This window comes from Penicillium paradoxum (genome assembly GCF_028828445.1).
Source record: "Penicillium paradoxum strain IBT 22861 chromosome Unknown utg000002l_segment0_segment0, whole genome shotgun sequence".
Classification (NCBI taxonomy): domain Eukaryota; kingdom Fungi; phylum Ascomycota; class Eurotiomycetes; order Eurotiales; family Aspergillaceae; genus Penicillium; species Penicillium paradoxum.
In genome coordinates, this window is record NW_026643180.1 from 3,146,085 (window position 1) to 3,170,787 (window position 24,703).

The 24,703-nt window shown below is 50.5% G+C and overlaps 9 protein-coding genes across 9 annotated transcripts; 5 read left to right on the forward strand and 4 right to left on the reverse strand.

Annotated features, from left to right (window-relative positions):
- Positions 1–153: 153 nt before the first annotated feature.
- Positions 154–6,381, reverse strand: N7457_001129 (C50 family peptidase; the record flags this gene model as incomplete). Its single annotated transcript, XM_057172175.1, has 2 exons — positions 154–1,730; positions 1,782–6,381. The coding sequence occupies 2 exons, from the start codon at positions 6,379–6,381 to the stop codon at positions 154–156; spliced, it is 6,177 nt and encodes a 2,058-aa protein (XP_057036078.1).
- Positions 6,382–6,598: 217 nt separating this feature from the next.
- Positions 6,599–7,293, forward strand: N7457_001130 (DUF5321 domain-containing protein; the record flags this gene model as incomplete). Its single annotated transcript, XM_057172176.1, has 2 exons — positions 6,599–7,049; positions 7,115–7,293. The coding sequence occupies 2 exons, from the start codon at positions 6,599–6,601 to the stop codon at positions 7,291–7,293; spliced, it is 630 nt and encodes a 209-aa protein (XP_057036079.1).
- An 867-nt stretch (positions 7,294–8,160) lies between these two features.
- Positions 8,161–10,314, reverse strand: N7457_001131 (citrin; the record flags this gene model as incomplete). Its single annotated transcript, XM_057172177.1, has 2 exons — positions 8,161–10,065; positions 10,138–10,314. The coding sequence occupies 2 exons, from the start codon at positions 10,312–10,314 to the stop codon at positions 8,161–8,163; spliced, it is 2,082 nt and encodes a 693-aa protein (XP_057036080.1).
- A 3,318-nt stretch (positions 10,315–13,632) lies between these two features.
- N7457_001132 (uncharacterized protein) lies at positions 13,633–14,013 on the forward strand (the record flags this gene model as incomplete). The annotated part of the gene is made up of 1 exon (XM_057172178.1): positions 13,633–14,013. The coding sequence occupies one exon, from the start codon at positions 13,633–13,635 to the stop codon at positions 14,011–14,013; it is 381 nt and encodes a 126-aa protein (XP_057036081.1).
- Positions 14,014–14,734: 721 nt separating this feature from the next.
- N7457_001133 (N(6)-L-threonylcarbamoyladenine synthase family protein) lies at positions 14,735–16,149 on the forward strand (the record flags this gene model as incomplete). Its single annotated transcript, XM_057172179.1, has 2 exons — positions 14,735–14,844; positions 14,904–16,149. The coding sequence occupies 2 exons, from the start codon at positions 14,735–14,737 to the stop codon at positions 16,147–16,149; spliced, it is 1,356 nt and encodes a 451-aa protein (XP_057036082.1).
- Positions 16,150–16,501: 352 nt separating this feature from the next.
- Positions 16,502–17,145, reverse strand: N7457_001134 (uncharacterized protein; the record flags this gene model as incomplete). The annotated part of the gene is made up of 5 exons (XM_057172180.1): positions 16,502–16,593; positions 16,651–16,749; positions 16,809–16,817; positions 16,877–17,058; positions 17,123–17,145. 5 exons carry the CDS (start codon positions 17,143–17,145, stop codon positions 16,502–16,504), a joined length of 405 nt encoding a protein of 134 aa, XP_057036083.1.
- Positions 17,146–17,549: 404 nt separating this feature from the next.
- Positions 17,550–20,867, forward strand: N7457_001135 (putative PHD finger domain protein; the record flags this gene model as incomplete). Its single annotated transcript, XM_057172181.1, has 2 exons — positions 17,550–19,960; positions 20,012–20,867. The coding sequence occupies 2 exons, from the start codon at positions 17,550–17,552 to the stop codon at positions 20,865–20,867; spliced, it is 3,267 nt and encodes a 1,088-aa protein (XP_057036084.1).
- A 395-nt stretch (positions 20,868–21,262) lies between these two features.
- On the forward strand, positions 21,263–22,479 carry N7457_001136 (RNA recognition motif domain-containing protein; the record flags this gene model as incomplete). The annotated part of the gene is made up of 3 exons (XM_057172182.1): positions 21,263–21,299; positions 21,355–21,460; positions 21,516–22,479. 3 exons carry the CDS (start codon positions 21,263–21,265, stop codon positions 22,477–22,479), a joined length of 1,107 nt encoding a protein of 368 aa, XP_057036085.1.
- A 1,374-nt stretch (positions 22,480–23,853) lies between these two features.
- On the reverse strand, positions 23,854–24,450 carry N7457_001137 (DPY30/SDC1 family protein; the record flags this gene model as incomplete). Its single annotated transcript, XM_057172183.1, has 3 exons — positions 23,854–23,941; positions 24,028–24,413; positions 24,439–24,450. 3 exons carry the CDS (start codon positions 24,448–24,450, stop codon positions 23,854–23,856), a joined length of 486 nt encoding a protein of 161 aa, XP_057036086.1.
- Between the last annotated feature and the right edge of the window lie 253 nt (positions 24,451–24,703).

The following is a 24,703-nucleotide window of genomic DNA, read 5'->3' on the forward strand; positions in this document are numbered from 1 at the left end:
CCGTCTAAACAATGTTACTATATGCATTTGTGTAGAGCCACAGAAGGAAGATATATTACAACATTAATCATAGAGTCAAATCAGATTGCTGCCCACAGTGGGGAAAACGCCAAGGTATATGTACACAGGCAAAAGAAAACAAACATCGCTCATTTACTCCAAAAACACCGGGACTCCGTAGACGACAGGCGCCGCACCGTTCAGATACTTCAACACACACGCTGTGCGAGAGCGCGCAACTGCCGCATCAAGTCCGACATCTTCTCGGTCCTTATCTTTTTTATCTTTCTTCTCAACGAGACCCCAGGCATCAAAGGCGGTGGTTGTAAACCGATCAATGTCCCGGTCCGTAACATCCCACAGTGTGGCCACGAGCGCCGGACTGCCTGCATGGAGATAATTCAGCGGCGTGCCGTAGGGCTCATACTCGCCAGCTTCGGTCAAGGTGCCACTGCTACATCCCATAAGGAAGGTAACAGCGCATTGTGTGAGCCGCTTGACTGTGCGGCCGCGGATGTACTGGGCGCCGCTGCCGTGGCCGAAATAGAGGAAGAGACCCTTTTTCTCGAGGCAATCGCGGAATTCGTCTTCGGTAGGTTCACGCTGTACGACTGCCGTCCAGGATTTGAACCGCGAGAGATCTTGCTCGAATGTTGTCTGCGTTGTGAGGAGATCGCCTGTCGGATTGAGGACATACGCGCCCGACTTGCGGTCCACGATGGCCCCGGATGATGACTCGCGGAATTGGAGAACTCGGTCCCGGAGGCACTCGAGGGATGGGACACGACAGACAGGGTATCCTTGAAGACAGGGAAGAGATTCCCATGGGAACAGATGGAGGGCTTTGTCAAGGACGAGAATGGTGTGTTTCGGTGGCCGTGCTGCAAGCTCATCGCGTGCAGCTTCATGATAGCATCGCAAGGCATCAAGAGTGTCGACGACCATCATGTCGAAGTCAATCTCGTCGTAGGCATTGCGCTCGCCCTGGAACTGTAGGATATCCACGACGAAATAAAGTAGATCCATCAGCGTATCTTCGGGCTCTTCTTGCTCCTCAAGATCACGAAGCCCGACGAACAAGTCCACTACATTCTGATGCAGGGTGAGCCGGGGTCCGGCGGCCTTGCCGCCTTTTTGTCGAGAAGGAAGATGCTTGTCAAGTATGTTTTGGAAAGTGCTTGCGAACCGGGCCAACGCGGTCGTTTCCCGCGACAGCGGCGAGAAAACGCCGCGGAATCCACCAAACCAGATATTCTCGATGTTCTGGAGGACACTTTCCATCCGACGATCGAGGGCTTCGCGGGTCTTCCACCATTCCTTCTTCGAGAGCTTGTCGGTCTGGAGCTTAGCTGCATGGGCACTTTCGTTGGCCAGCTTGATGAGTTCTTGCATCTCCCCTTTGCCATCCTCAAAAGTAAATTGCTCTTCATCGTCATCTTCCGAGTTACCTCGGTGGAGGGGAAGGCGCAAAAGGAACGGGGAACGGTCCTTCTGAAGCCGCGAAACCACAAATTCAGTTTGGTCTGCACTCAGTGACAGAGAGAGGACATTCCAGCTTTCGGGCAGAATGTCGACGTAGTCCTGTGTAAAGTTGGAGCAAAGGTCATCATCCAGCTCGACAGCCGAGGGGAAAGAGGTTGGCCAGAGAAGAGGGTCGGCGAAGTCAGCTAGCTGACGGTCGATATCAATAGCCATACGTTCCCGAGCAAATGCGCCAACACGTCCGATCTCTGGTCAAAAGGTTAGATACTAGTAGAACTAAATGGGTTCCGGGGACTTACCATTCATATTTGCGGGCGATTGAGCCAGAGTGGCTGGGATCCCGGGAGAAGTTGCATGCGATAGCATAGAGATTCGGCTCATCAAGCGTGATGCTGCGTGGCTATCAAGCGTTGAGCCTAGAATAGTGGCATCAGAGAAGACACTGGCAAGACAATCGCTTGCCTTGGAAAGCATGACTGAGAAGTCCTCGCTGGCCTTTTGGGCCTTGGTGCGCGAGGTTTTGGGTGCAGCTCTGGTTCTTCTAGTGGAAGGCTTCGCGGGTATGCTAGGCTCGATTGCCGTTTTGCTGGGTGTCTTGAGCGATGGCAATGAAATTGTAGATTCCGGTAGGACGCAGTACACGGCATGGCTGGCAAAACGGCGGATCGCATCAGCTAGTAGATGCTCGCTTTCGCCGATTTCCAAAGTGATCTTGCTTTCTCGAGCCACGGCGAATTGTCTGGCTTCCGCAAGCGTTTGCGCAGATCGCTCGAAATCACGCAGTTCTCGCAGACAATCAGCTTGCTGTCTGAGAATGTTGCCTTTGAGTTGTAATAGGGACTTAGATTCGACTTCAGGTAGAGTTGGTTTTGGAGCTGGTGCTTTCTTGGTAGTTTTGGCGACAGCGGAACTCGTTGAACGAGTCCGCCGCGTAGTAGTAGTTGTGGTAGGGGTTGGTGTTCGTCGACTGCTTGCTCTGACGCGTAGCTTGTCCATCTTTTCTTCAATTTCAGCCACGCCTGACGCCTCAAAATTTGCAGGCGTATCGGCAGAGGCAAGAGCAGTGATTATTTTGTCTGCTTCAAGGAGAACGCGAAGTGCTTTGTCGTGAGCGCCTTGTATTTTATACAAGGACGCAAGTGCCATTTGGAAGGACACGGTTTCAATACTTCTTTGAGTTTGTTTAGACGACTCAGCTGCGGCAGAGAGTTGATCCTGTCCCTCATCCAAATGCCCACTAATGATCCAATGGCAGCCGAGCTGAGTCTGCGCCGCAAGTAGTCGTGCATTGGCATCGAGAGTCTTATCAATCTTCAGAGCCTGTTCGGCGTAGTAGATAGCATCCTGGAACAAGCCATGGTGGGCAGATAACGTGGCGAGATTCAACAAACACGTGTGGTGGGAGCCCAAGTGCGGCCAGAAAGGCGCGCCTTGAATATAGCTGGCAGATACATCCGGGGAAGATCCCTTCTGAGACAAATCAAGCTTGGCAATACCATCAGCAACAGCCTCAACTTCAGAGCTTGCTGCAGCAGGCAACAATTTGTCTTGCTTTCTTTGAGCGAGCCGCTCAACCTTGGCCCAGATCCGGCAGTTCAATCTCACAGACAGTTTCGCGAAGTAGAGAGCTTGGGTAGCTGAGCCCTGTGCGGAGAATAAACGGGACTGAACAAACGCAGCATCTGCCACTAGTCTCTCCCAAGAAATCTTCGAGAGGACACTCAAGTTGCTCAGCTCTGACTTTTGGCACTTTTCATAGAGCGCATGGGCTGTCGAAAGAACATCTGCCGCTTTGTCGGGTTCTCCAGTCTCCAATAGGTATTCCACTCGTGAAACTTGATAGGAAATAGTGGCGAGAGATGATACCTTAGTTTGAGCAAGATACTGTTCGCCGCGCGAGAGCAGTTCAGCTGCCTTTTGACAATATCCCAGGCGACAATTTTGCAGTACCAAGCGTGACAGAATGATGATAGCATCTGACAGATCTCCTGATTGCTGGAGCTCGGCAGCACGCAAGATCAGTTCCAGAGTGCAGAGTTGAGCCTTCCAGAGCCCATGTATTTCTGTATAATCTACTAGGGCTTTCAACTGCAAAACCCAGTAGTCTGTGTCGCTGATGCAAAGCAGCATTGTTTTCCATTCACGGCATTGACGAGCCAATGAAGTCCATGACGCAAGTGTATCGTCGAGTTCACTGGGATCGATCTTGCCGCGGTGGAAGCCAATGATGATACGCAATGAGTTACAAATATGGATTGCAAACGAAGCGAGCTCAATGTCATCTCGAACCTGTACGCCTGCATCCAATGCTTCTTTCCCTGTATTCAACAGAGTTTCAATCATGGATGAATCCAAGGCGGTAGGGTGCTCCAGTAGAAGCCGCAAGGCAGAGAGAATCACACGGGAATGACGAATGGGGTAGGTGTCGAGGGGGTAAAGATCGAGTAGAGAGGAAACAGCCGATCCAAGCATTGAGCGGAACTCTTCTTCGTTCAAGGCGTAACTGTGCATGTCCACAAGCAGGTTCATCTGCCACTCCAGAAGCAGACCTCTCTGTTCAAAATTCAATTCGCTATCATCATAAACAGCAGAAGAGTGAGATCCCTTCCTGCGCAGCTTCATCTTTAGAAGGGCGGAAAGTACACGACCAAGCATGAAGCCAGGGCTTTTGGGATCCTGGTTGACCATACTTGGATTTTGTGCCCCACTGCTTTTGACGATCTGCTCTAGGGTGCCAGAGAGAATGTATTCTTCAATTGACTGTCGGAACATCTTCTCCGATTCACTGTACATATGGCCGTCGAGGTACAGGTGAGCCATTCGTTCGAACTTGAGGGCTGCAAAGGCTGTGTTGCGTTGAGAAGGTGAGCAGCTCGAAAGCAGCTGGGTGGATTGTTTGAGAAGGGGAATAAGTTCTCGAGAGCCCTGTCCAGCTTCTTTTGCCTTGATGTATCGAGACCAAAATAGGTTTGAAAGTTTAACCAATGCCATCCCTAGATTTTCTGTCGTCTCTGTGCTTTGTCCATCGGGATTTTCAATAGTCGAAAGTAGGCGGTGGCAATCGGACAGAATGGGAAGCATGTCTTCCCAAGGTGGCCTCTGGGACATGATAGAAAGCTTCCCAATGGCGACAGTTGAGTCGATGGCAGCAAGAATGATGCTTCTAGAAATTTCAATGCGTTTGTTGAATATCTCAACCTCCCTTTCGTCGCTATCTTCTGTTGGTTGTCGCCCAACATAGCGTCTGAGAAACCTGAGGAACGCTTGAAGATATTCCCTGATCTGGCCGGCAACCTGATTTTTCTCGCCTTCAGTCTCGAAACTTTGCGTGATAGCTTCTCCAAACCATGCAAGAGCCACCTTCTTCAGTCTTGCTGCCTCAACAAGGAGTTCGTCCAGGTCATTTGCGCTGCCTCTGAGTTGCAACCCTAGTGAGTCAGTCGCCTCTGACAGAGAGCTCAAAGAGCCTTTCAAGAACTTTTTCGATGTTTTCAGGGCTTGAAAATGGACAGATGCAATTTTGCATCGAACGGTAGCTAATGACAGACTTTGAGTTTTCGAGAGAGGATTGATAGCCTGGTTGAACAGCTTCATAGACTCATCAAAGCAGCCCGCGTCGAAAGCCAGCTGGCCGAGGATGGTCACAAGCTTGGCGGGCTGAGTGGCATTCAGTGGTTCTGATGATTTCTTAATCTCAGAAACCGATGTTTGGAGTCGGGTGACTGTTTTGTAGATTGAAGCAAACTCCACTTTCTCGATGCCCTTGCTACGGTGAGAAAAGTTGACAAAATAACGAAGCAAAGGGTCGAAGACTTCCTTGCCCTCGTCACAAACATGACCAGACAGCTTCCAGCTTAAACATCGAACCTCGAGGGAAAGTAGTTGCAAGGTTAATGATGTAATAGGCTTCAAACTATTTGATGCCTCGTCCTTTGAGAATGATGTGCCCGAACAAAGCGATAGAATGGTATTCGAGAGTAGTTGTAGTTGGAGAGCAGCTTTGTCATTTGAGAGTTGGCCCGATTTCAAGGCAGCCAGGATAACTTGGGCAGGGCTACTAGGATCAGAAAGTTGCAAAGAAGAGCAGACCTTCTGGATTGTCGAGGCTCTTCGATCCGCAGCAAACAGCCTCATCACATTCGAGTGGAACGGAACAAGCAAGCCGAACAATGGCTTCGCATTTGAGATGTGTGCAAACGTCAAAAGATCCGACATGCGTTCTTTTGCAACTTCTTCGTCCGTCGATTCCTTCGATTCCGGGCTTTTCTTCCCAGTCTTTCCGCGATCTAGATATTGTTGGATTCTTCGTTTCAACAGTCGTAGCTCTTTGTATGCAATGTCGTTCAGCCCCAAGGAAATAAGTTTTCCTGCAAGAACACACAGTCCTTGCTCCAGCTGCATGTTCGGGAATTGGTCGTTCCCGGCGTCGTTCTTAAGAGCGCGCAGTGTGGACAAAGAAAACCTGGCGCACTCGGCAGCGGAGGTAATGCCCGCGTCGAGGCCACTGGCATTTTCGGAAGAATTGTTTTGACGCTTTGCTGCAGAGGTTTTGGCCGCATCTGTAAGAGTCTTTAATGTGGCATTGAACACCTCCGTAGCGAAGACCAGCTTCTCCTGACACGACAATGCCGCCGCGTCATGATCGGCCAATGTTTGTAAGGCAGCCTCGCTCGTAGATTTCGTCTTGGTAGCGCGGGAGGTTCTCGTTCTCATCGGCGGTGCAGCGGCAGGTTCTCTGATGGATTTTGTGCGTTTCGTGGATTTCTCGGCCATCTTGGGCGGCGCGCGGAGGAGTGTTTGGAGGGACAACACGGTGGCATCTGAGCATGTCGTCGTTGAGCGGAGAGCCTGTTTCACTGACTCTGTTAGAGAGCTGCCCGGTAGGACGGTGACCGCCATTTGTAGTTTGTCGTTTAAATCAAAGCTGCAGTACTGAGGTCATCGCTCGCGTCGGGCCTTTGATGTGCAATCGCTATCGGCGACTCTCTAAACGGGGGTTGTCGCAGCAACAACAGCGCTATACCCCATTGGGCGTTGATAGCCTTATCGCCTGAGGCAATCACGACCTCAACTTTTCCCGCTTTCTTTAGATCGACCGACGCTACTAGACACGACCATGGCCGCAGTTTTCAGATTCAGGCCGTTCGGGCTTGGCAGACATATCTTCTCTGCTCCCTCTACGTTAAATGTGACCAGGCAATGTCGTGCCCCGGCTGGGCGCTCATATTCCACCTCCGATCGCCTTCCGAAGATCGCGGACACGTCAGTATGGACGGCGATGATTCCCCGGTTTATTCGCAATGGCAGAGCGCGCAAAGATCCGTCAAAAGAGAAATCTAAAGAATGGAACCCCGCAACGTTTTACATCATCATCTTTACTTTGATCGGCTCGCAGGCCATTCGCATGATCACTTTGAAGAACAGCTATGCGGCATATACTCGCACGACGGATGCGAAGATTGAGCTCCTACGGGAGGTGATTGCGCGAGTCAAGAATGGAGAAGCGGTCGATGTGGAAAAGCTGCTGGGAACTGGCGACGAGGCGAAGGAAAGAGAGTGGGATGAAGGTGGGTAACCCAGTTGTCCGGTTATTGCATTTCATCGCTGGGGTCTGACAATTTTGCTTTTATAGTACTGCGTGAGATTGAAGCCGAAGATTCCTTGTGGCATCAGAAGAAGACCGGCCAGTCCCAACCAGAGAAATTCGAAGAGCCCAAGACAGAGCAGAAGCAATCCACACAACCAGCGGAAGACAAGACCAAGGACGAGGCTGTCAAGACAGGGTCGACACGAAAGTCAAGATTCTATTGAATGGGGATTCAATTCCATTCTCATAATGAACGAATCTCTGTTCTTGGAGCTCTTTCATATAGCCATCTGACTCAAACTGACTCACCGAGGCACTATGTCCAATTGATCTCCTAGATCATGTTGGAGATTCTTCGATTCACAATATTTGGGTCTAGCATGTCCCAGGCACATGGACTGGGTCCATGACTGTCAATATCTCCAGGGAGATAAATGTAACATCACCTGTACAGGGAATCTTTCCTCGTCAGACTCAGATACCCGTTTGTGAGCTAGCGAATCACACTTCATGTACATATTCTTCTAGAATCGAGATAAACAACCCTAGAACTAGTCTTTATCTGGCGTAGATTCCATCATAACGACCCACAAGATTCCCTCAATTGGCGTAAAATAAGATATATCCACTTACTCAGTATAGAGATCTAAATTTGAGGAAAGTTGAAAGGACAGTACTAGTTGCCTGCATTTATATTTCCTAGGATTCAGAGACATGGTCATCCTAAGATGAATATAGATTGATAGGAACACCACAACCCCAGCTCTCTATGACAACCCACGCACCTTCTTTCCAAATCTATCTGCTGTTAATACAATGCACAAACAGGTTGATTTTCAAGAAACAAAGAGAAGACATCATGAAAAGAGGAATGCACATCCAAGACAAGCCCAACAGAACTACAAAGAGGGCGAACAAGGAAGGAAATTCGGAACAAGATTGAGAAAGATCTCATGCTAAATTGATGGAAAGAAATGCCTTAACCAAAATGAGAAATGAGAAATAAGAAACATATCGCTGAGAAAAACCAAAGACAAATGAAGATCAGAGTGATCAGAAATGACAGTAAAATGATAAATCTCGGAAGTCTATCACTTTTGTGAGCCCTGGAGGAACTTGGGCCAGTTCTCGGGCCGCGGGACCTGCACCCGGCCGATGTTCTGGTCAAGATCAAGGATGAGCTTGAGAGCGTTCCTTGAACGGAGATAAGGCAGGGGGGCCTTAGCACCCTGTCCGCCGACACCAGGCTCCACATGGCCTGTGGGTGTGATGGCATCGCCCTCACCGGGCATAGGGAGAGCCTTCTGCAGGACTTCGTAGGCGGCCAAGGTGAAACCGAATTGAGGTGAAGAACGCATGATACGGGCGGGTCCACCCTTGAAGAAGGCAGCCAGACCCTCCTCTTTCCAGATGGTGGAAGCACAGTGACGAAGGCCAGTGTACTTGGTATCACCCTTGCGAGCTTCGACCTGCAGACGGGTTTTGATGACGTCGCAGGGGGTGGTCAGGTAGGCGGCGGGCATACCAGCAATAGCACCGGCAGTGAGGAGCTGGAGGACGCCCAGCTTGTTGGTGGCGGTTTCGCCGAAGAAGTCGGACTTCAAGTGGGCGTAGGTGGGGAAGTAGATAGCAGAGAAGGGAACATCGCGGAGGAGACAGGCGCTAGCTCCCTTGTACAGGCCCATCAGACCCAGGTTCTTGACAATCCACAGGGCTGAGCGGCGAGGGACACCCTCCACGTTCTTCGCAATTTCACCCTGCACCTGCAGACGGATCTTGACAATCTCGAGGGGGTTGGTGAAGACAACTTGACAAGCACCTGCAGTTCCACCGGCCAAAACCTCATGGATGTACTTGATCCTGTGAGTATCCTTGTCTGTGAAGAAGCCGCGAACGAGATCGTTCACAGTGAGCTTGATAGCCTTCTCGGGCGCCACACCAATCAATTGAGGAATGACACCGGAGTACAGACCGGTGAAACCCTCATTGCGGATAACCTTCCTAGCGCAATCGATGGAGTTGTTGTACAGTCTTTCGCCGGGGCGACTAGAACGCTGATTTTGCAGGCGGGTCTTGACCAGGTCAATGGGGTAAACCATGAAAGCACCGAAAGCACCCGCAATACTACCAAGACCAAAGTGGTGTGCAGACTCCAAAACGCTGTGGAGCACGCTCTTGGTCTTCTCCGCAACCTCCTGTCCAGCAGAGGCAATTTGGCCAGCAGCCATCACAGGGATACGCCATGAGGCGTCAATGACCTTTGCAAAGTCTTTCTGCGAAAGACGCCCCGAGGGTGCATCCAGGCCAGCGAAGTGGAACAGAATATCGGCCTCCATGGGGGTGAACTGGGAGAAGCGAGTGACGCGAGCGGCCTCGTCCAAGAAGTCGGCGCGAGTGATCTTGCCATCCTTGCTCTTCTTTGTAGCCTCGCCCACAACCAAGTCAATGATATCCATTTCGCGCATGACGTTCTGGAAAGCACGAACGTTGGCATAGGAAATACGGTTGCTGGTCGAGATATTGCACAGGGTGGGAAGGTTCTCGAGGACATGGTCCGACAGCTTGTGTTTTGAGGTCTCGAGGATAATGCGCTGGAATTCTTCCGGTTGGATAAAGCCATCGCCGTCCTTATCAAAGGTGTGGAAAGCCTGTCGAATACGTTCACCCTGCAGACCGCGCAGCATCTGGGCGAATTGAGGGTAGGTCATGTCATGGCGACTCTTGGAGCGGCCTCCGTACAGCGAGGCCCATTCTGAGTGCCAATCGAAAGGAATGCTATCGGCACTCTTGTTGAGGTTATATAATCCCTCCACGGCGTCGAATTTGACAGTTCCCGTTCCATCGAAGTCGAAGAGACGGAAGGCGATCTCGTACTCGGCGTCGGGCTTCGCAAGGAGGTTTTCAAAAGTCGCCCAGTCGGCGAGGTTCAGCTTGCCGGCTCTCCGCCGGTCTGCCACGTTGAACAGGACACCATATTGTTCGCGCTTAATCTTGTGCTATTGAGAGGAAACCATATCAGCCATCGCGTTCAAGATTTAGGTACTTTTGCGTCCGCCAGTGGCACTTACATAGTCTTCCTGCTTGGGTGCCACGGCATTAATGAAGTCCTCCTGAGTCATGAACAGGTCGCCATTCTCGTCCTTTTGCGCATGACGAACGAAATTCGAACGCGATTGGTGTGACAACTGAGGCGACTCTGTGCTGCCCAAGAGCTGCTCTTTCACGCTGTCCTTGACACTAGCCATTGTGTATCTAAATCAACTGATTCCCTTCAAAAAAAAACCAAATCCAAAAGAAAGTCCCAAAATTGAGAAAGCTTGGGGAAAGAAGGGATTGAGGAGTGGAGAAGGGGAGGATTGAGTCAAAAAAAAAAATAATAAAACGGATGAATAAAAAGTTATGCTAATATAGGAATGATACGCTCTAGGCTTGGTTTTTCTTAGTTGATATACAACCTAATAGATATAGGAATCCGATTTACACTTGTTTTATTCGTGGCCACGTTGAATTTTTCAATTTTTTTTCACCTGAAGGCTTTCAATGGCGTTATTTACCCGGGCAGATCTTGGGGCCGAATCATAGTCTCTTTCCACCGATCTCCGCATGACTTCATTTGCCCGCCTCATTTGGTCTACGGGTGGTTTTCTTTCTGATTGTTCGAGAACAATTTGGATAACCTTGTTTCTAGGGGCATATCATTGCCACGAGCCACGGCCCCAGGGACCCGAACCAGCCGTCACATCCAGGGACGGAGGCAAAAAAAGACGAAAAGAAACGGGGAAAAAAATACAGTCAGCGGGCGACTTTCAAAGAAAAAAAACAACAATAAAAAAAACAACAAAAGCAACAACAAAAGCAACAACAAAAGCAACAAAAGCAAAAAACCATCTCTACGAACGAGAAGAAACCGGATGGATGCTGTCACATGGTCTCGGGACCGGTGAGAGCGAAAAGGCGCAGAGACGTCAAAGGCATCGTCCGAGTTCGGTGCGGAGTCAATGGGGCGAAGAATTGGAGACCCTGCTTTTGATTGGGCTCCTTCGGGTCCCCCCTCTCTCAGTTTTCCAGAACTCGGTAGCTCGGCTCATCTCCGTTGTATGCGGAGCATAAGATAGGATCTTTAGGCATAGACCGGTATACCTCTGTCCCCCATACAACATACCTCAACCATCGAGAATGTTCCTTGATTCTAGACTGGGACGCGTAAACTTGCCTCGAAGGTGCTCCTTATTCCTATAGTGCACGGTTCTCCCCGCAATGACAAACTCAATTGCTCTGAAGTTGGAGAAAATAGAGTATCTGACGTCTACTATGATAATCGGTATCCTCCGGAAGAAAAAGTCGTACGTGGTTCGGAATACCCCGCAGGTGTTCAATATCAACTGCGCCATAGCGGTGTGTAGCTATAACACCCGAGCACATCTCGATCTCCTTTTCGCCTTCCCAGGCATTCACCGGGAGCCAAGCATATCCACGTTGCCTCAGGCAACTCAGGCGCGGGCTTGGCAGGATTTAAGATCTCCCGATGGGTCTGATGTACGGAGGACCTTGTGGTCCAATCTATCATACGGGGTACTTCTTGAGGTCATTTCAAACCTCACTCAATTCGGTGACTATGGATTGCTTCTCTTTGAAATCAACGACTGCATGCATATCCGCACCGCCAAGGTATTCTCCCTCCGATAGTTGTGAAAGATACTTCTTGGCTCCTGCTTGAGCAGGTCGAAGGTTTGTACGGAGTAGCTGGTGGGGAGAGGGAGATGGCCGAGGTTCTTTTTCTCGGACGTCTTCCACAGCAACGGCATCAAGCCTGCGATCTATAGCTTTATAAATTTATTCCTGTTTGATTTTGTCTACCTTTCACCTTCTACAATCCACTTCCATAGACTGAATTCAAAAATGGATAGGCTCGGTGTCTATACCTAACACACGGAGAGATAGAATTTTCAAATCCCTCGTGGGACTAATCTACCTGATTGATATGCTTACATAGATACTGGGAGAACAAGAAGCTTGTTTGACAATGGAAATTGTCACTACTAGGCCTTGTCCATCCCAATGTTCACAATACCCGAGTCAGCCAAAGCAAGTCACAGCCTATTCCAAACATCTTAAGCCCTGCCCCCAGCGGATAGTAGATCTTCCCAACACGCCATGAAAGCCTTGCCTGCCCAGCCTAAGCTCTAAGCCTCACAAATAGAATCGCATAGATTGCTTTGGGCTCATCGAAGCTCAAGTCAGTATTTTGGCCCAAACACCTTGTGTTTCCACGCAATCTATCAACATGTGTCTGTCCTGCTTTTCTAATTTTGGAACCAGGCATGTCGCTCAACCGTTGGTGCTTGCTCCATAGAGATATAGCTATTTGCTGGCCAACCTTTGGGAAGAAAAGAACCGAAAATATGCTTTATTCTTCTGATTGTTCCGTCACATTTGGGCCATATAGGATGCCTGTACACAATCCAGACGTAGTATGTCAATCACGCGTCCTTGATTCTGGGCTTTTTAAGGAGTGTATCCATATACTCCGTACGGGGTACGGGGCACGGGGTGCTCCTGGGCGAGATGTGCCATTATGCTGCATTTATCTACTACTCCGTAGATCTGGGTGAAGGATTCCCAAAATAAGAGCCAAACAGCCTGACAACCACCTAAAATAATTGAACATTCACCGTACCTTTTGCCCCCATAAGAAGACACGCCCAATGGGGCCATTTCTTTTCTTACTCTTCCAGCCTATTACTCCGCTTTCAAAGTTACAAATCCTGATCGCTGCCCTGAGCCGTGTGCTATCTAATTATAGTATGCCCACGGAATAGGTTATCCACTGTTTAGACCAATCAGTCCCATGGACGTCCAGTAGCGATGGCTATCACTGCTAGTCACTGTGATAATGCGGGGATGGCATCCAATAATGCACGGTTGCACATGATAGAAGTGTGATCTTCCTTGCCTATTGATAGTCCACGCAATACGGAGTACGGAGTACTCAAACTGAATTGAAGATCCAAACAAAGTGCGGTTCCAAGTGCAGTTGGCTGCAGGGGCTGCTCGCCACCTCAGCCTATCGCAGAATCTCAACATCCATCACATCACACTAAGTTGATGGGTCGTCAACCCGCAAAGATTCTCATTGGCTGCAGAGCACCGAAGCTTTCCAAAGTTAGAACCTCAAGTGTGTGATGGGGTAGTGACTTGTGCCCCGTTGTGCATAGCCTGGGCGCTTAGGAAGAACAAGCTGGCCCCCAGCCCTGCATCTCCCTTCTCTCAACTGTATATAGCCGCCCCCATCTGTCTCTCAGGAGATTATTTTTACATATTGTTTGAGATTTTTCTATTTTCGCTTCTTCTATTTTCGTACCGCGTTTCTACTTGGCTGGCCCAAGCGAGTTTTTCAACTCCTTCCTATCTACATTGACGTCAATAATTTATTTCTCTCCTTGCTTCTTGGGAATAACTTTGTTGATCAAAGTCTCCCTGTGAAATCCAAAAAAAACTTCACATCAATATCATCGTTGTTCTCCTAACCTCCCTCAACTATCGTGGATTCATCATTCGTCACAATGTACACTGCCCGTGCCGCCGTCAGACCAAAGCTCTCTCTGAGCATCTCTACTGCACAGAACGTCCCTCGGCCCTCATTGTCACTCAAGTCACCAAGTGCTCTTCCTCGCACACCTGTCTCACCCATTTCCGCCGCGAGCCCGACCAGCATGAGATTCTCGTCATTGCAAATGCCAAGTTACTCATACACAAACTCTTGTTCATCGAAGAGCATCCTCAAGAAGCAGCCGGCCTCGCGAGCGGGCGCTATTGACAAGCGCATTCAATTCCAGGCAACACCAACTGTTCACTGCGTGACGCCGATTGAAAATCCAGACGAATATTACGGCAAGCACATGAAGATGTCACGAGAAGAGCGCCGATGGACGGTTCGCCAGTGAGAGATGATTTGAGTTCTGTATCACTAATGACCGTCCACGGCCGGAGTAATGGCGCGTAATAAGGTTGCTATGAATGACTTGGGGGTTCAGCATGTCGCTTTTGCAACGGTGCCATTCAATACCTCGGGTCGAGTGCGGGTTGACCAGTTCACCCTCTCAACACCTAGGGTGCTCGACCATCAACAATCTCGAATTGAAATGCAAAGACCTAGAGATGACAGAAGCCAGGTACTCATTGATACTCTTGGTACGGCTCTCTGAATGATTGAGCTTTCTCTCGCGCTTCATCGAAGCCCAGAACCAGTCAACATCCTCCGGGCTGCTTCGGGCTGCTTGAAAGCATGTGTACCGCAAATCCTGTGGCTGAGAAGAACACGAGATATCAATGTTCTGGAGGAACAGCCATATATATGACGTTATGATGGGACCTGGATTGATGATTTTGATTTGAGTACAAATGTTTTAACCTAGTCGATCGTTATCGCAAATGCAACAGTGTTCTCAGCCCTACATGGACATTGCCAAGATTCTAAAGTAACTAGCAGATTCAAGACCCGTATATATATGTACTCCGTAGTCCTTAGCTCAAATAGTGCAAGGAAATGATTACAGATTGCCGTTTTGGTACCTGTTTTAGGGCACCGTTCGAGGGCTTCTCCGGCCCGTGCGCGTCCGATCTTTTTCGCCCCTGTCGCCGGTCTGTATGTGAAGCATCCTACAAATGTTATTCTCAGTGGCCCCTGCTGCGAAATTTCGCAGATCTGCCCTCAATGCGAGGCGATGTCTAGCCTATAGGCGTGGTTTACTCACGTTGGCCATTGAAACGTCATGGTAAGCGGTGGTGGAAGTCCGTCTCGGAAAGTCCCCAACTAATTGATTGCTACCAACAGTGACGACACATCAGTAGCGATCGTTGAGAAAACAACCAAAGCGACCGGAAGTGCAGCTAAAATTCACTTCCTCGAAAATGTAACGGCAGACACGCGCGCGCATCGCGGCATTCACCCCATCATCGCCCTCGAATCCCACCAAGACCATCTTGCAAACCTCGTACAGAAAGCCCTCAACTACCTACCAGAGTCGAAAACAGGAAGCGGACTCAAACTTGCAGATGGGACTTATCGCCGCCTACCCGATTTCATATCCGCCACAAGAGGCCCCGGAATGCGGTCCAACCTATCCGTCGGTCTCGATACTGGCAAAGCGCTGTCAGTGGGATGGCAGATTCCCATGGTCGGCGTGCATCATATGCAGGCACATCTATTGACACCTCGACTCGTTTCATGTCTGGAAAACGAGGCCAAGCCCGAACCATCGACAATGGCGCCCGAATTTCCTTTCCTGTCTATCCTAGTTTCCGGCGGCCATACGATTTTGGTTCACTCCAAGAGTCTCACAGACCACAAAATCCTCGCCACAAGCGAAGATATAGCCATGGGAGAAGCACTCGATAAATCCGCACGAGATATCTTGCCTGCTACTTTGCTCCAGGAGGCCAAAAGTACCATGTATGGCAAGACGCTGGAGCAATTCGTCTTCCCGAATGGCAAAGGTGATTTCGCAGATTACTTGCCTCCAGATTCCCGGGGCAAAGAAATAGTCAAACGCAAAAGCGAGTGGGGTTGGTCTCTTACCACTCCATTCGCGAATACGCGGATGCTGCAGTTCAGCTTCTCTTCGATTTCGAGCATGGTCGGGAAGATCATTCACAGTAACAGTGCGAATACTGAGATGTCGCATGCAGAGCGTGTCGATCTTGGTCGAGAAGTAATGCGTGTCTCTTTCGAGCATCTTGCCTCGCGGACTGTCATCGCCCTGGAAACTCTGCGCCCGCACAACACCGGCAAGGATGAGATCAAGACTCTTGTTGTCAGTGGCGGAGTCGCTGCCAACCAGTTCCTTATGAAAGTTCTCACGTCATTCTTGGATGTGCGCGGCTTCGGCAAGATCAAGATCGTGGCTCCGCCTCCATACTTGTGTACAGACAATGCAGCCATGATTGGATGGGCGGGCATTGAGATGTTCGAGGCTGGCTTCCGATCGGATTTCAGCTGTCGTCCTCTGCGCAAATGGACGCTTGATCCGCAAGCAGACGATGGAGGTATCCTTGGCCCAGGAGGCTGGATCCGAAATTGAGCATTGCAGTTCGAAGGCTACATAGTATGTATTTGTATATTAGTGACATACCCCGCTGTACAATAGGTCGTATAAGACATCGCAATCTCCTCCCCAAACATTTCGTGATGCAGCACATGAATTATAATGAATCAATTGTAAAATAGAGCAATAGTGCATTATTGACATGTAAGACCCAGAATCATCAGAGACGCCGATGCCATGTAACCTCCGAATCCACTCATAATCCATGCATCCTCCACAGTAGGGTATCGAAGATGCGCCGTTGTAACCCCTGAAAACGAACCAAACTCGCGACCAACCGACTGTGCAATGCAAGTACTTTGAGATAATGAAGTCGTAATCGTCGTGATTAGCCGCCGACAGGGGGGCCGGTTCGCTGCAGCGCAGCAATCTGTTTTCGAAGCTCCAAGAAGAAGTCCCTCCCGTTTGCCATGTTTTGCGCTGTAATGAGGTTAATACTTGCTCAAGACCATGCTGTGATTCGAAGGGAGAGTGTACCCTTGGGGCCCCAGGCAGCGGATCGCTGGTTAGAACCGTCCTTAGAACCGTCCTTAGGACCATCCTTAGAAATAGGTTTGTAAAGTGTTGATTTGCCCTCTGTAGTAAGGGCGCATGAGTTAGACTTAAGCATTCGCAAAATTAGCGATAGAGCGTACCTGCAGATCCTGTTGTATTGCAAGCCGTTGGTCAGCCTTGTACATGCCGATCGAACGCGACCACCTACCCTTCTTCAGAATATTCTTAACCTCTGCGGTGTTGAAGCCTCGTACGGGGACGTGTTGTTCCTGTGGAGGGTTGGATGCGCTCCAAGCAGCATTGTTATCACGTGCGCTTGCTTGTCCTCCTGTTTTATCACGATTGTTCGAGTTGCGCTGTGACGCCTGACGACTGGGTCCACCCCGCCATCTTAGCAAGACAGTAACAGTTAGCGGCGATGGAGCGGATGGTGTTTGGAGTGGCGAATGCGTACCTGTTCTCGCTGGAGCCGCTCATATTGTAGATTTGTGCAGAAATGGGAAATCAAAGCTGAAGCGAAGAAAGAAAGTTGCAAATGTTAGCTCTGAGGGGACAGCTGTGTCAGGTCTCATGTCAAGCTGTGGAGTGTTTGGAGCATATTGGCGCCTCAGGCCAACTGACCTAGACAGCTCGGGTGTCTCCGCCTTGACCAGATAACAAAACACCTCATCGCGCCTCTCAGCTTCCACGGGCTTTGGCGTCCTCTGCGTCCTTTGCGCCCATTCATTTCGGTTCTGCTGTCGCATGACTCCACACTCGCAACTTTGATATTCCCCCGAGGCCCTGCCCGAGTCGGCCTCTGCACGCGACCTGACGCCGTCCGATTAACAATCACCAACCCCAACGATCAACATACACATCCGAAAGCTCGGTCTTAAATTATGGCACCGTCAGCTAGACATTCAATCCCTGGTCGCCCGTCACGCAGTCGACCTAGGCCCTCTCTTAGAACATCCAATAGCGCCTCCTTCGACTCCCCTGAGGGACCTCCTACAAAGAAGCGAAAGTACGTTCCAGGTGGCCCTGGAGGAGGAGGAAGATTCGTCGACTTTGATGCTGCTGCTGCTGCCGCCGCTGTCGCTACTCAAGAATCACCTAAGAAAGCTACTACTCCGCGACGGCCCTCTACAAGTGGTCGGGGCCGTCAACCTCGTGAGATGGAACAACCACTACTGGCTCCTCCACCGCCACCCATCATACCGACAACACCACCCTCTATATCGCGTCCAAGGCGCGATAAGAACCAGAATCGCGGTCGCTTCCCTTCCTCCACAGCTGCTGCTCTCGCTCTACAACAGGGCGATGGATATAAACCACGTGAAGAACGCGGGTGGGAGGAGTTCCATCCTGATTTGGACATCGATGGCAAGCTTGCCGTCTTCACCTCTGAAGAGGTTGATGCTCCAGATCCCTCTGCTCCTGTCTTGAGCCTGGAGTCACTGGCTGGTGCGACGGTCTTGGACCATTCTGGATCTCCAGTGATCGTAACAAGTGAGATGGCAACTCCAATTCCAATCAAGCGCAGGCCTGGTCGCCCGCCGCGTCGTCCGGAGGCCATTCTCAATGCGCTACTTGCGCAACAGGGACATAAGATTATACCACCCCCGGGTCCAAATCCCCGGGAGAAACTGACATTGCCTAAGCCATCGTTTAGACTGCGTGACCCATTCACATTCTACGAGAAGAAGGGCATCGGGCATCAGAACTATGTTGACCGAACCATGGCAAACGTAGGGTATCAGGAGAGCGATTTGTTCCTTCGTCATGACCGGCGCTTTATTCGAATGACCGAAGGCACACAAGAAGATGACCTGGATGTGATCCAACCTGCGATGACGGAAGGCGATGTGAATACCACCATCGGACGTGTTGAGTACGACATGGATGAGCAGGACGAGAAGTGGTTGGAAGAATATAATGCCAAGCGACGTGAGGATCAGCTTGAGCCGATCAAGCCTGCTGTATTTGAGATCACCATGACCAAAATTGAGAGAGAGTGGCACGCCCTCGAGAAGCGCATTCCAAAGCCGAATCCCAAACCTCCACAAACTGGTCGTCTTCGTTCTAGCTCCGCGGCTGCAGTCAACGGCGAGACTGTCGGACCGGGCGAAGAACAAGATAGCAAGTGTGCTATTTGTGATGATGGTGATTGTGAAAATTCCAATGCAATTGTTTTCTGTGATGGTTGCGATCTAGCAGTACATCAAGAGTGCTATGGCGTCCCCTTTATTCCAGAAGGCCAGTGGCTTTGCCGCAAATGCCAGCTGCTGGGAAGAGGTGCCACTAACTGCATTTTCTGCCCCAATACTGAGGGTGCATTCAAGCAAACAACCTCCTCTAAATGGGCTCATCTACTTTGCTCTTTCTGGATTCCTGAAGTCTCTATTGGCAATCCATCTCTTATGGAGCCGGTGACCGATGTCGAGAAAGTTCCCCGCAGTCGGTGGAAGCTGAATTGCTACATTTGCAAGCAGCGGATGGGTGCGTCCATCCAGTGCAGCAATAAAAACTGCTTTGTTGCTTTCCATGTCTCGTGTGCACGTAGGGCTCAGCTCTACCTGAAGATGAAGATTGGTCATGGTCTTATGGATTCCCACCTCCTCAAGGCTTTCTGCGACAAGCATGTTCCTCCTGATTGGCGACTAGAACATGGTACCGATTCTGCGACTGCCGATGCCATCGAATATTACCGTGATACCATGCAGGGTAGGCGCTGGGGAGACAGCCAAGCTGCAGCACTCTCGATGGGCCCGGCACATCCTGATGATGGTGGGGAAGAGGACCGCACTCTCACTCCTCGCATCACTCTGACTGTGGGCGGAAATAAACGGAAGCGTGTTCCTCGAATGATCTGGAAGCTACCTTCCGGTGCCCCAGTTATTCCTCAGGTTGTATTAAACTCGGTGATTGCCTCTCTTGGGCGGTTTACGGTTCGCCAAAGAAAGCAATATGCCGAGGATGCTTCGAAGTATTGGACATTGAAACGAGAGGCCAGGCGTGGGGCAGCATTGCTCAAACGACTCCAATTGCAGTTGGAGACATTCTCGTCCATGGAAATGACACGAAGAGACTATGTAGCGATGGGTGTTCCCGGACATAAACGTTTGGAGCGTCGTATCGAGTTTGGCGAGCGTCTTTACAAGGATCTAGACCGATTAAGGATGCTATGTGATGAGGTGAAGAAACGAGAGAGGGAGAAGTTGAAGGATGCAGAGATGCTTCGTAGCATCGTCGATCTCGTCTACTTCCCTACGTTCCCACTTCTATGGCCAATTTTTGAGAAGGCCCAACTGTAAGACATTCGTATGCCTTACTCCCACCGACTTTACTGACTTTATCCCAGACTTGATGGCAAGGGTGTGTTTGCTCTAGGCTTGATGTCAATCCGGCAGAGGCTCAACGAACGATTTTATCCATCTGTTGCTGCCTTCTCCGCTGATCTAGCTAGCCTTTTTACGTCGGAAATTGGGGTTGAGCCCGCTGGCGACACCGCTGAACTTCAAGCGCAGATCAGCGGTCGCGCTCCAGAGCTCAGCCTGGAGCAACGCGAGAAGAGAAAATTGGCAAAGCGGATCATCAAGGTCATTCAACCTTCTCTGGAGGACGCGATTCGGAAGGAGAGCGAGCTGAACCGCAAACCATTCGAGAAAGAATTGAAGGAGCTAGATGTGATCCTCGACCACAGTTTGATGTCACGGAACGGTGATTCCGTCGAGCCAGAGGGAGATGCTGAGTTGGCTGCTCACCCTGATGCCATGGAAGGAGTCGAAGAACCTATCCTTACTACCGAGGTTCCATCCGAGACCCAGCCCGCTGCAGACGAACAGCACCCTGAAACATCTGGCCCAGAAGAACTACCGCCTGCTGAAGAAGCTATCAACAGCGCCCCCATCTATTATCGACACCCCACACCGATCTTGACTGAACAAGACCAGCAGCTTCCTTTGGCTTTGGGTGGCATTCAATGGTATATGCAGCCATTCGATCCTGTTGGCACGACTATTCACGAGGAACGGTGGACGGGACGTGATGTAATGCGTGGAATGAGCGAAGAGCTTAGTGAACTGGACGAGGACGAACTTGAAGGATTGAAAGACCTGGTGGATGATGGAGATATGAAGGTCGAGGCCATCACCAACTCTTCGGCTGCTCCACAACAGAATACCCGCCGGACTCGACGTTTGCGAGGCTCACGATGATAACTTCCGGGACATGCGGCGTGCATGGTTGATTCCCAACCCTGAGTTTAGCGAGGTGGTTTGGTTCAAGGAGTTGGAGTTCATGGAGTTCTGTGTAGTTCATATAGTTACAGGCAGCTTTTTACATGATTGCTTAAGTCTTGGCACAGTAGCTGTTTGTCGTAGTCATGACCCCCCTGCATGAGCTTGCAGTTTGTTAAAATTAGGAGAGAAAATATTTTATTCCCTCTGAAAACTGCTTCTTTAATTCACCTAAATCCACGAAGTTGTAAAGTGCGTAGTGTTGCATTTCTGCCTGAAACTTCGGGTGTAGCTTTGCTTAGCGTGTCTTATCAGCTTTCCAACTTCTCTTTCTTCCTTCTTCCATCCTACACCCTTCGGTCCTTTCACTCATCATGGCTGACTACGACAACGATTCCGGCCGTTACGCGGGTATGTGTATTACGTCAATTCTGATGCGCCTGAAGATATTCATCCTTTTTAATAGACGAGCCCCGGTACGACCGCGAGCGCAGCGCCTCTCCTCGCGATGAGCCTCGAGCCGACCGCGACCGTGCTCGCAGCCGCTCCCCCAACGGCCGCTCTGACGATAGGTTTGTATTTATCCGATCTATTACATCAATTCAAAATTAATCAACCCCCCGATAGAGCTCCTTTGGCTCGCAAGCCCGTCGAGGAAGAGGATGAAGGTGCCATCAACTCTGGCTCCAACCTCTTCGTCACTGGTATCCACCCTCGCCTGACCGAGTCCGATATTTCGCGTCTGTTCGAGAAATACGGCGATGTTGATAACTGCTCCATCATGCTTGACCCCCACACTAAGGAGTCTCGTGGCTTCGGTTTCGTGAACATGGTCACTGCCGAGCAGGCTGATGCCGCCAAGGAGGGTCTCCAAGGCGAGGTCATCGAGGGTCGCACCCTGAGCATCGAGAAGGCTCGCCGTGCCCGTCCTCGTACTCCCACTCCTGGCAAATACTTCGGTCCTCCCAAACGTGGTAAGTTTCATCATCCCTTTCCCCTTGCGACCCTCGCGCAATGCATAAGCTTACGTGATTTTTTTCTGCTTCGTTCAGATGGTCCTGGTGGTCCTGGTGGCCCTGGTGGTCGTGGCGGCCCTCGCCGTGACCGTTATGATGACCGCCGTGGCCCCGCTGGTGGTGGCTGGCGCCGTCGCGATGACGACTACTCTCGCTATGGTCGCTACGATTCTTACAACGACCGCCGCGATTACGGCCGTGACTATGGTCGTGACTATGGCCGTCGTGACTACGGTGGCGGCGGTGGTGGTGGTCGCGAGTACGGTGGCCGTCGTGAATCGCGTGATGACTACGGATACCGCGGTGGTGGTGACCGCTACGGTGGTGGTCGCGATGACCGTTACGCCCGTGAAGATCGCCGTGGTGGTGGCGGTGGTGATGAACCTCGTGGCGGTGGCGGCGGCGGTGGTGGTTACTACGATCGTGATGCCAACCCTCCTAGCTTCGATGCTGCCGGTCCTCCCCGTGAAGCTCGCGACCCCTACGCTGGTGGTGGTGGACGTTCCTACGAAGGCCAGGCCCGCAGCAGCGCTGGCGGCGGCGCTGGTGGTGAGGATCGGTATGCTGGCAGGTAAAGTGTCACCCTTTATTTTCTAACCAGAACTGGTCTTTGATGTCTCTTTGGTTTCTGGTTCCCATGTTTTACCAACTGCCCAATTCTCACCCCCTTTTTTTTCTTTGTTCCTGGGATTGTTTTAATGCGGGATTTGGGTGACGGGCCACGGGGCGTCGCTTGTCTTTGTTATGTCAATTGCTATCGGATCTCGTCTCAACGATTGAAAAAAGATGAAAACAAACGGAGCGCCACGACTCGGCAACTTCATCGGCTATTGCACACTTCGGTCGCTTGATGATGTGTCTCTTTTATGTCTGTTGGCGACGCGACTTCGGGAAAAAAAACTTCTAGCGGCAAAGGGAAAACAATTTTCGCTGTAATTCGGTTATCTCAGGGGTCAGCAAATTCGTCACACAGCTACAGCTACACCTTCACCTTTACACCATCTCCAGTAACGGCTCGATTGTATTCGACTTCTCTAAACAACTGAATGATCAACCATTCGCCTTCAAAGCCGTCGACTTTGCGCTTGTAGTCTCGACCTTAAAACTGCAGGTCTTAATCGGTCCTGTTGACAATGCCCATTTGGTCATGAAGGTAAGATGTGATTTGCTAGCTGACCTCTAGGCTTTTGGCGCACCTTCCAGGTTTCTTATTTAAGCCCTCTGTGTTTTCCCAAACGGTTCATGCTTGTACTAATCCAATTTGGAACATCCACCCCCAAAGCCGCGCATCAAAGATATGTAGCATCCACACTCTACAGGGACTGGCCTTCCTAGACTGGTCTGGAGTTCCAGCAGGGGTCACGCAGTCTTCGGAAGGTGAGTATCAACTCTCCCCTGGGAAACACCAGTGGACCGTATCTTTAACTTTAGGGCTGTGTACTATTTGTGTTATTGAACCGACCTCTAGCCTGGCTTGTATATAGAAAAGCAACCCAATGCGCTTCACTTCCTCGGAGCTCAATCTGTTAGCTTTGTTGACGTCTATATGCTTTTTTTTATATTCCCGGAGGCCCTCACGCTCTTTGGCATATCGTCTGTTCTTTCTGTGTGTATATCGCTGGACTTAAACTCGATAACTCGTTGGTCGTGTCCTGTCTACGTACTTGTCCGTTTACACGAAGATTTTAGTTTATTTCAATTCCACTAGTGAAAACAACACAGCAGAGTCTAATGGGAAGATAGTTATAGATATTGACCGGTGGGGGTATCAAATGGTGAACGTCATAGTATACATCAAGGTAGCTGACGACCCAACGCATGCTTTTAGAATAAAACCCATGAGTGTCTCGAAGGACAAGAGCCAAGAAAAAGAGAGAAAAGAGAAAGAAAAATCCAACTCCGGCCAGTTGATCAAGCACCATCCAACGCCCAATAATCCTCTTGCTCTTTTACTCCGCGTCCTTCTTGGTCTCGCCCTCTACCTCATTGCTCTTTTGGAGCAGGAACTCGCCGAGCACGCGGAGAGGGTTGGCAGGTCTGGCGAAACAAAAGCAATATAGATTAGTCAAGCCATCCAGAGATGTAGTATCAAAAAGGCTAGCTAGCCATGACGCTTCACTCACTGGTCCCGCGCAACAGACTTCATCCCGTCAAGCAGATACGGCACGACCTTCTCATTGAGGTAGACCCGTGCGGGCGCACCGCCGGGGCGAACCTGGCCTGCGGAGATATTGTTTAAATCGCCAAGAGGCGTGCTAGAGCTGCCGTTTGTCTCGCCCATTGCGGATGCGGATGTGGGCTTAGGTTGGGGTGCGGTGGTGGAAGCTGAGGTGGGGGCTGAGGTAGGTGGATCTGAGATCGCGAGGTTGGAAGGCTGAGACACGTTAATTGAGAGCTTGGAAAGTATAATGTGTATCTGGTGCGAGGGAGAAATGCGGGAGACGCAAGAATGATAGTGGAATCGGCGAATGCTTGCGGAGCGGAGGCTGTGGAGCTCTGTGTCGATCCGCTGTGAGGGAGAGAGAGGGGCTTACTGGTAAGGCCATTCTTATAATCTAGGGATCTCAGGAGATTTGGGAGGTGCGTGCAGATAGCCTTGCTTCTCTCTTTTCTTTCATTTTCTGATTGCTTTGCTTAGTTCCTTTGGCGTTTGACTTGGTTTCTTGTCGATGTCATATGCAAACATGTCAAACGGGCCCAATGGGGTTATAGTTGGCACGTGATCTCGTGTTTGCATGTTCGCGAGACACGTTGTTCGGGTGTGGTCAGACTTGGGGACGGGACTTGCTGGGATTGGTT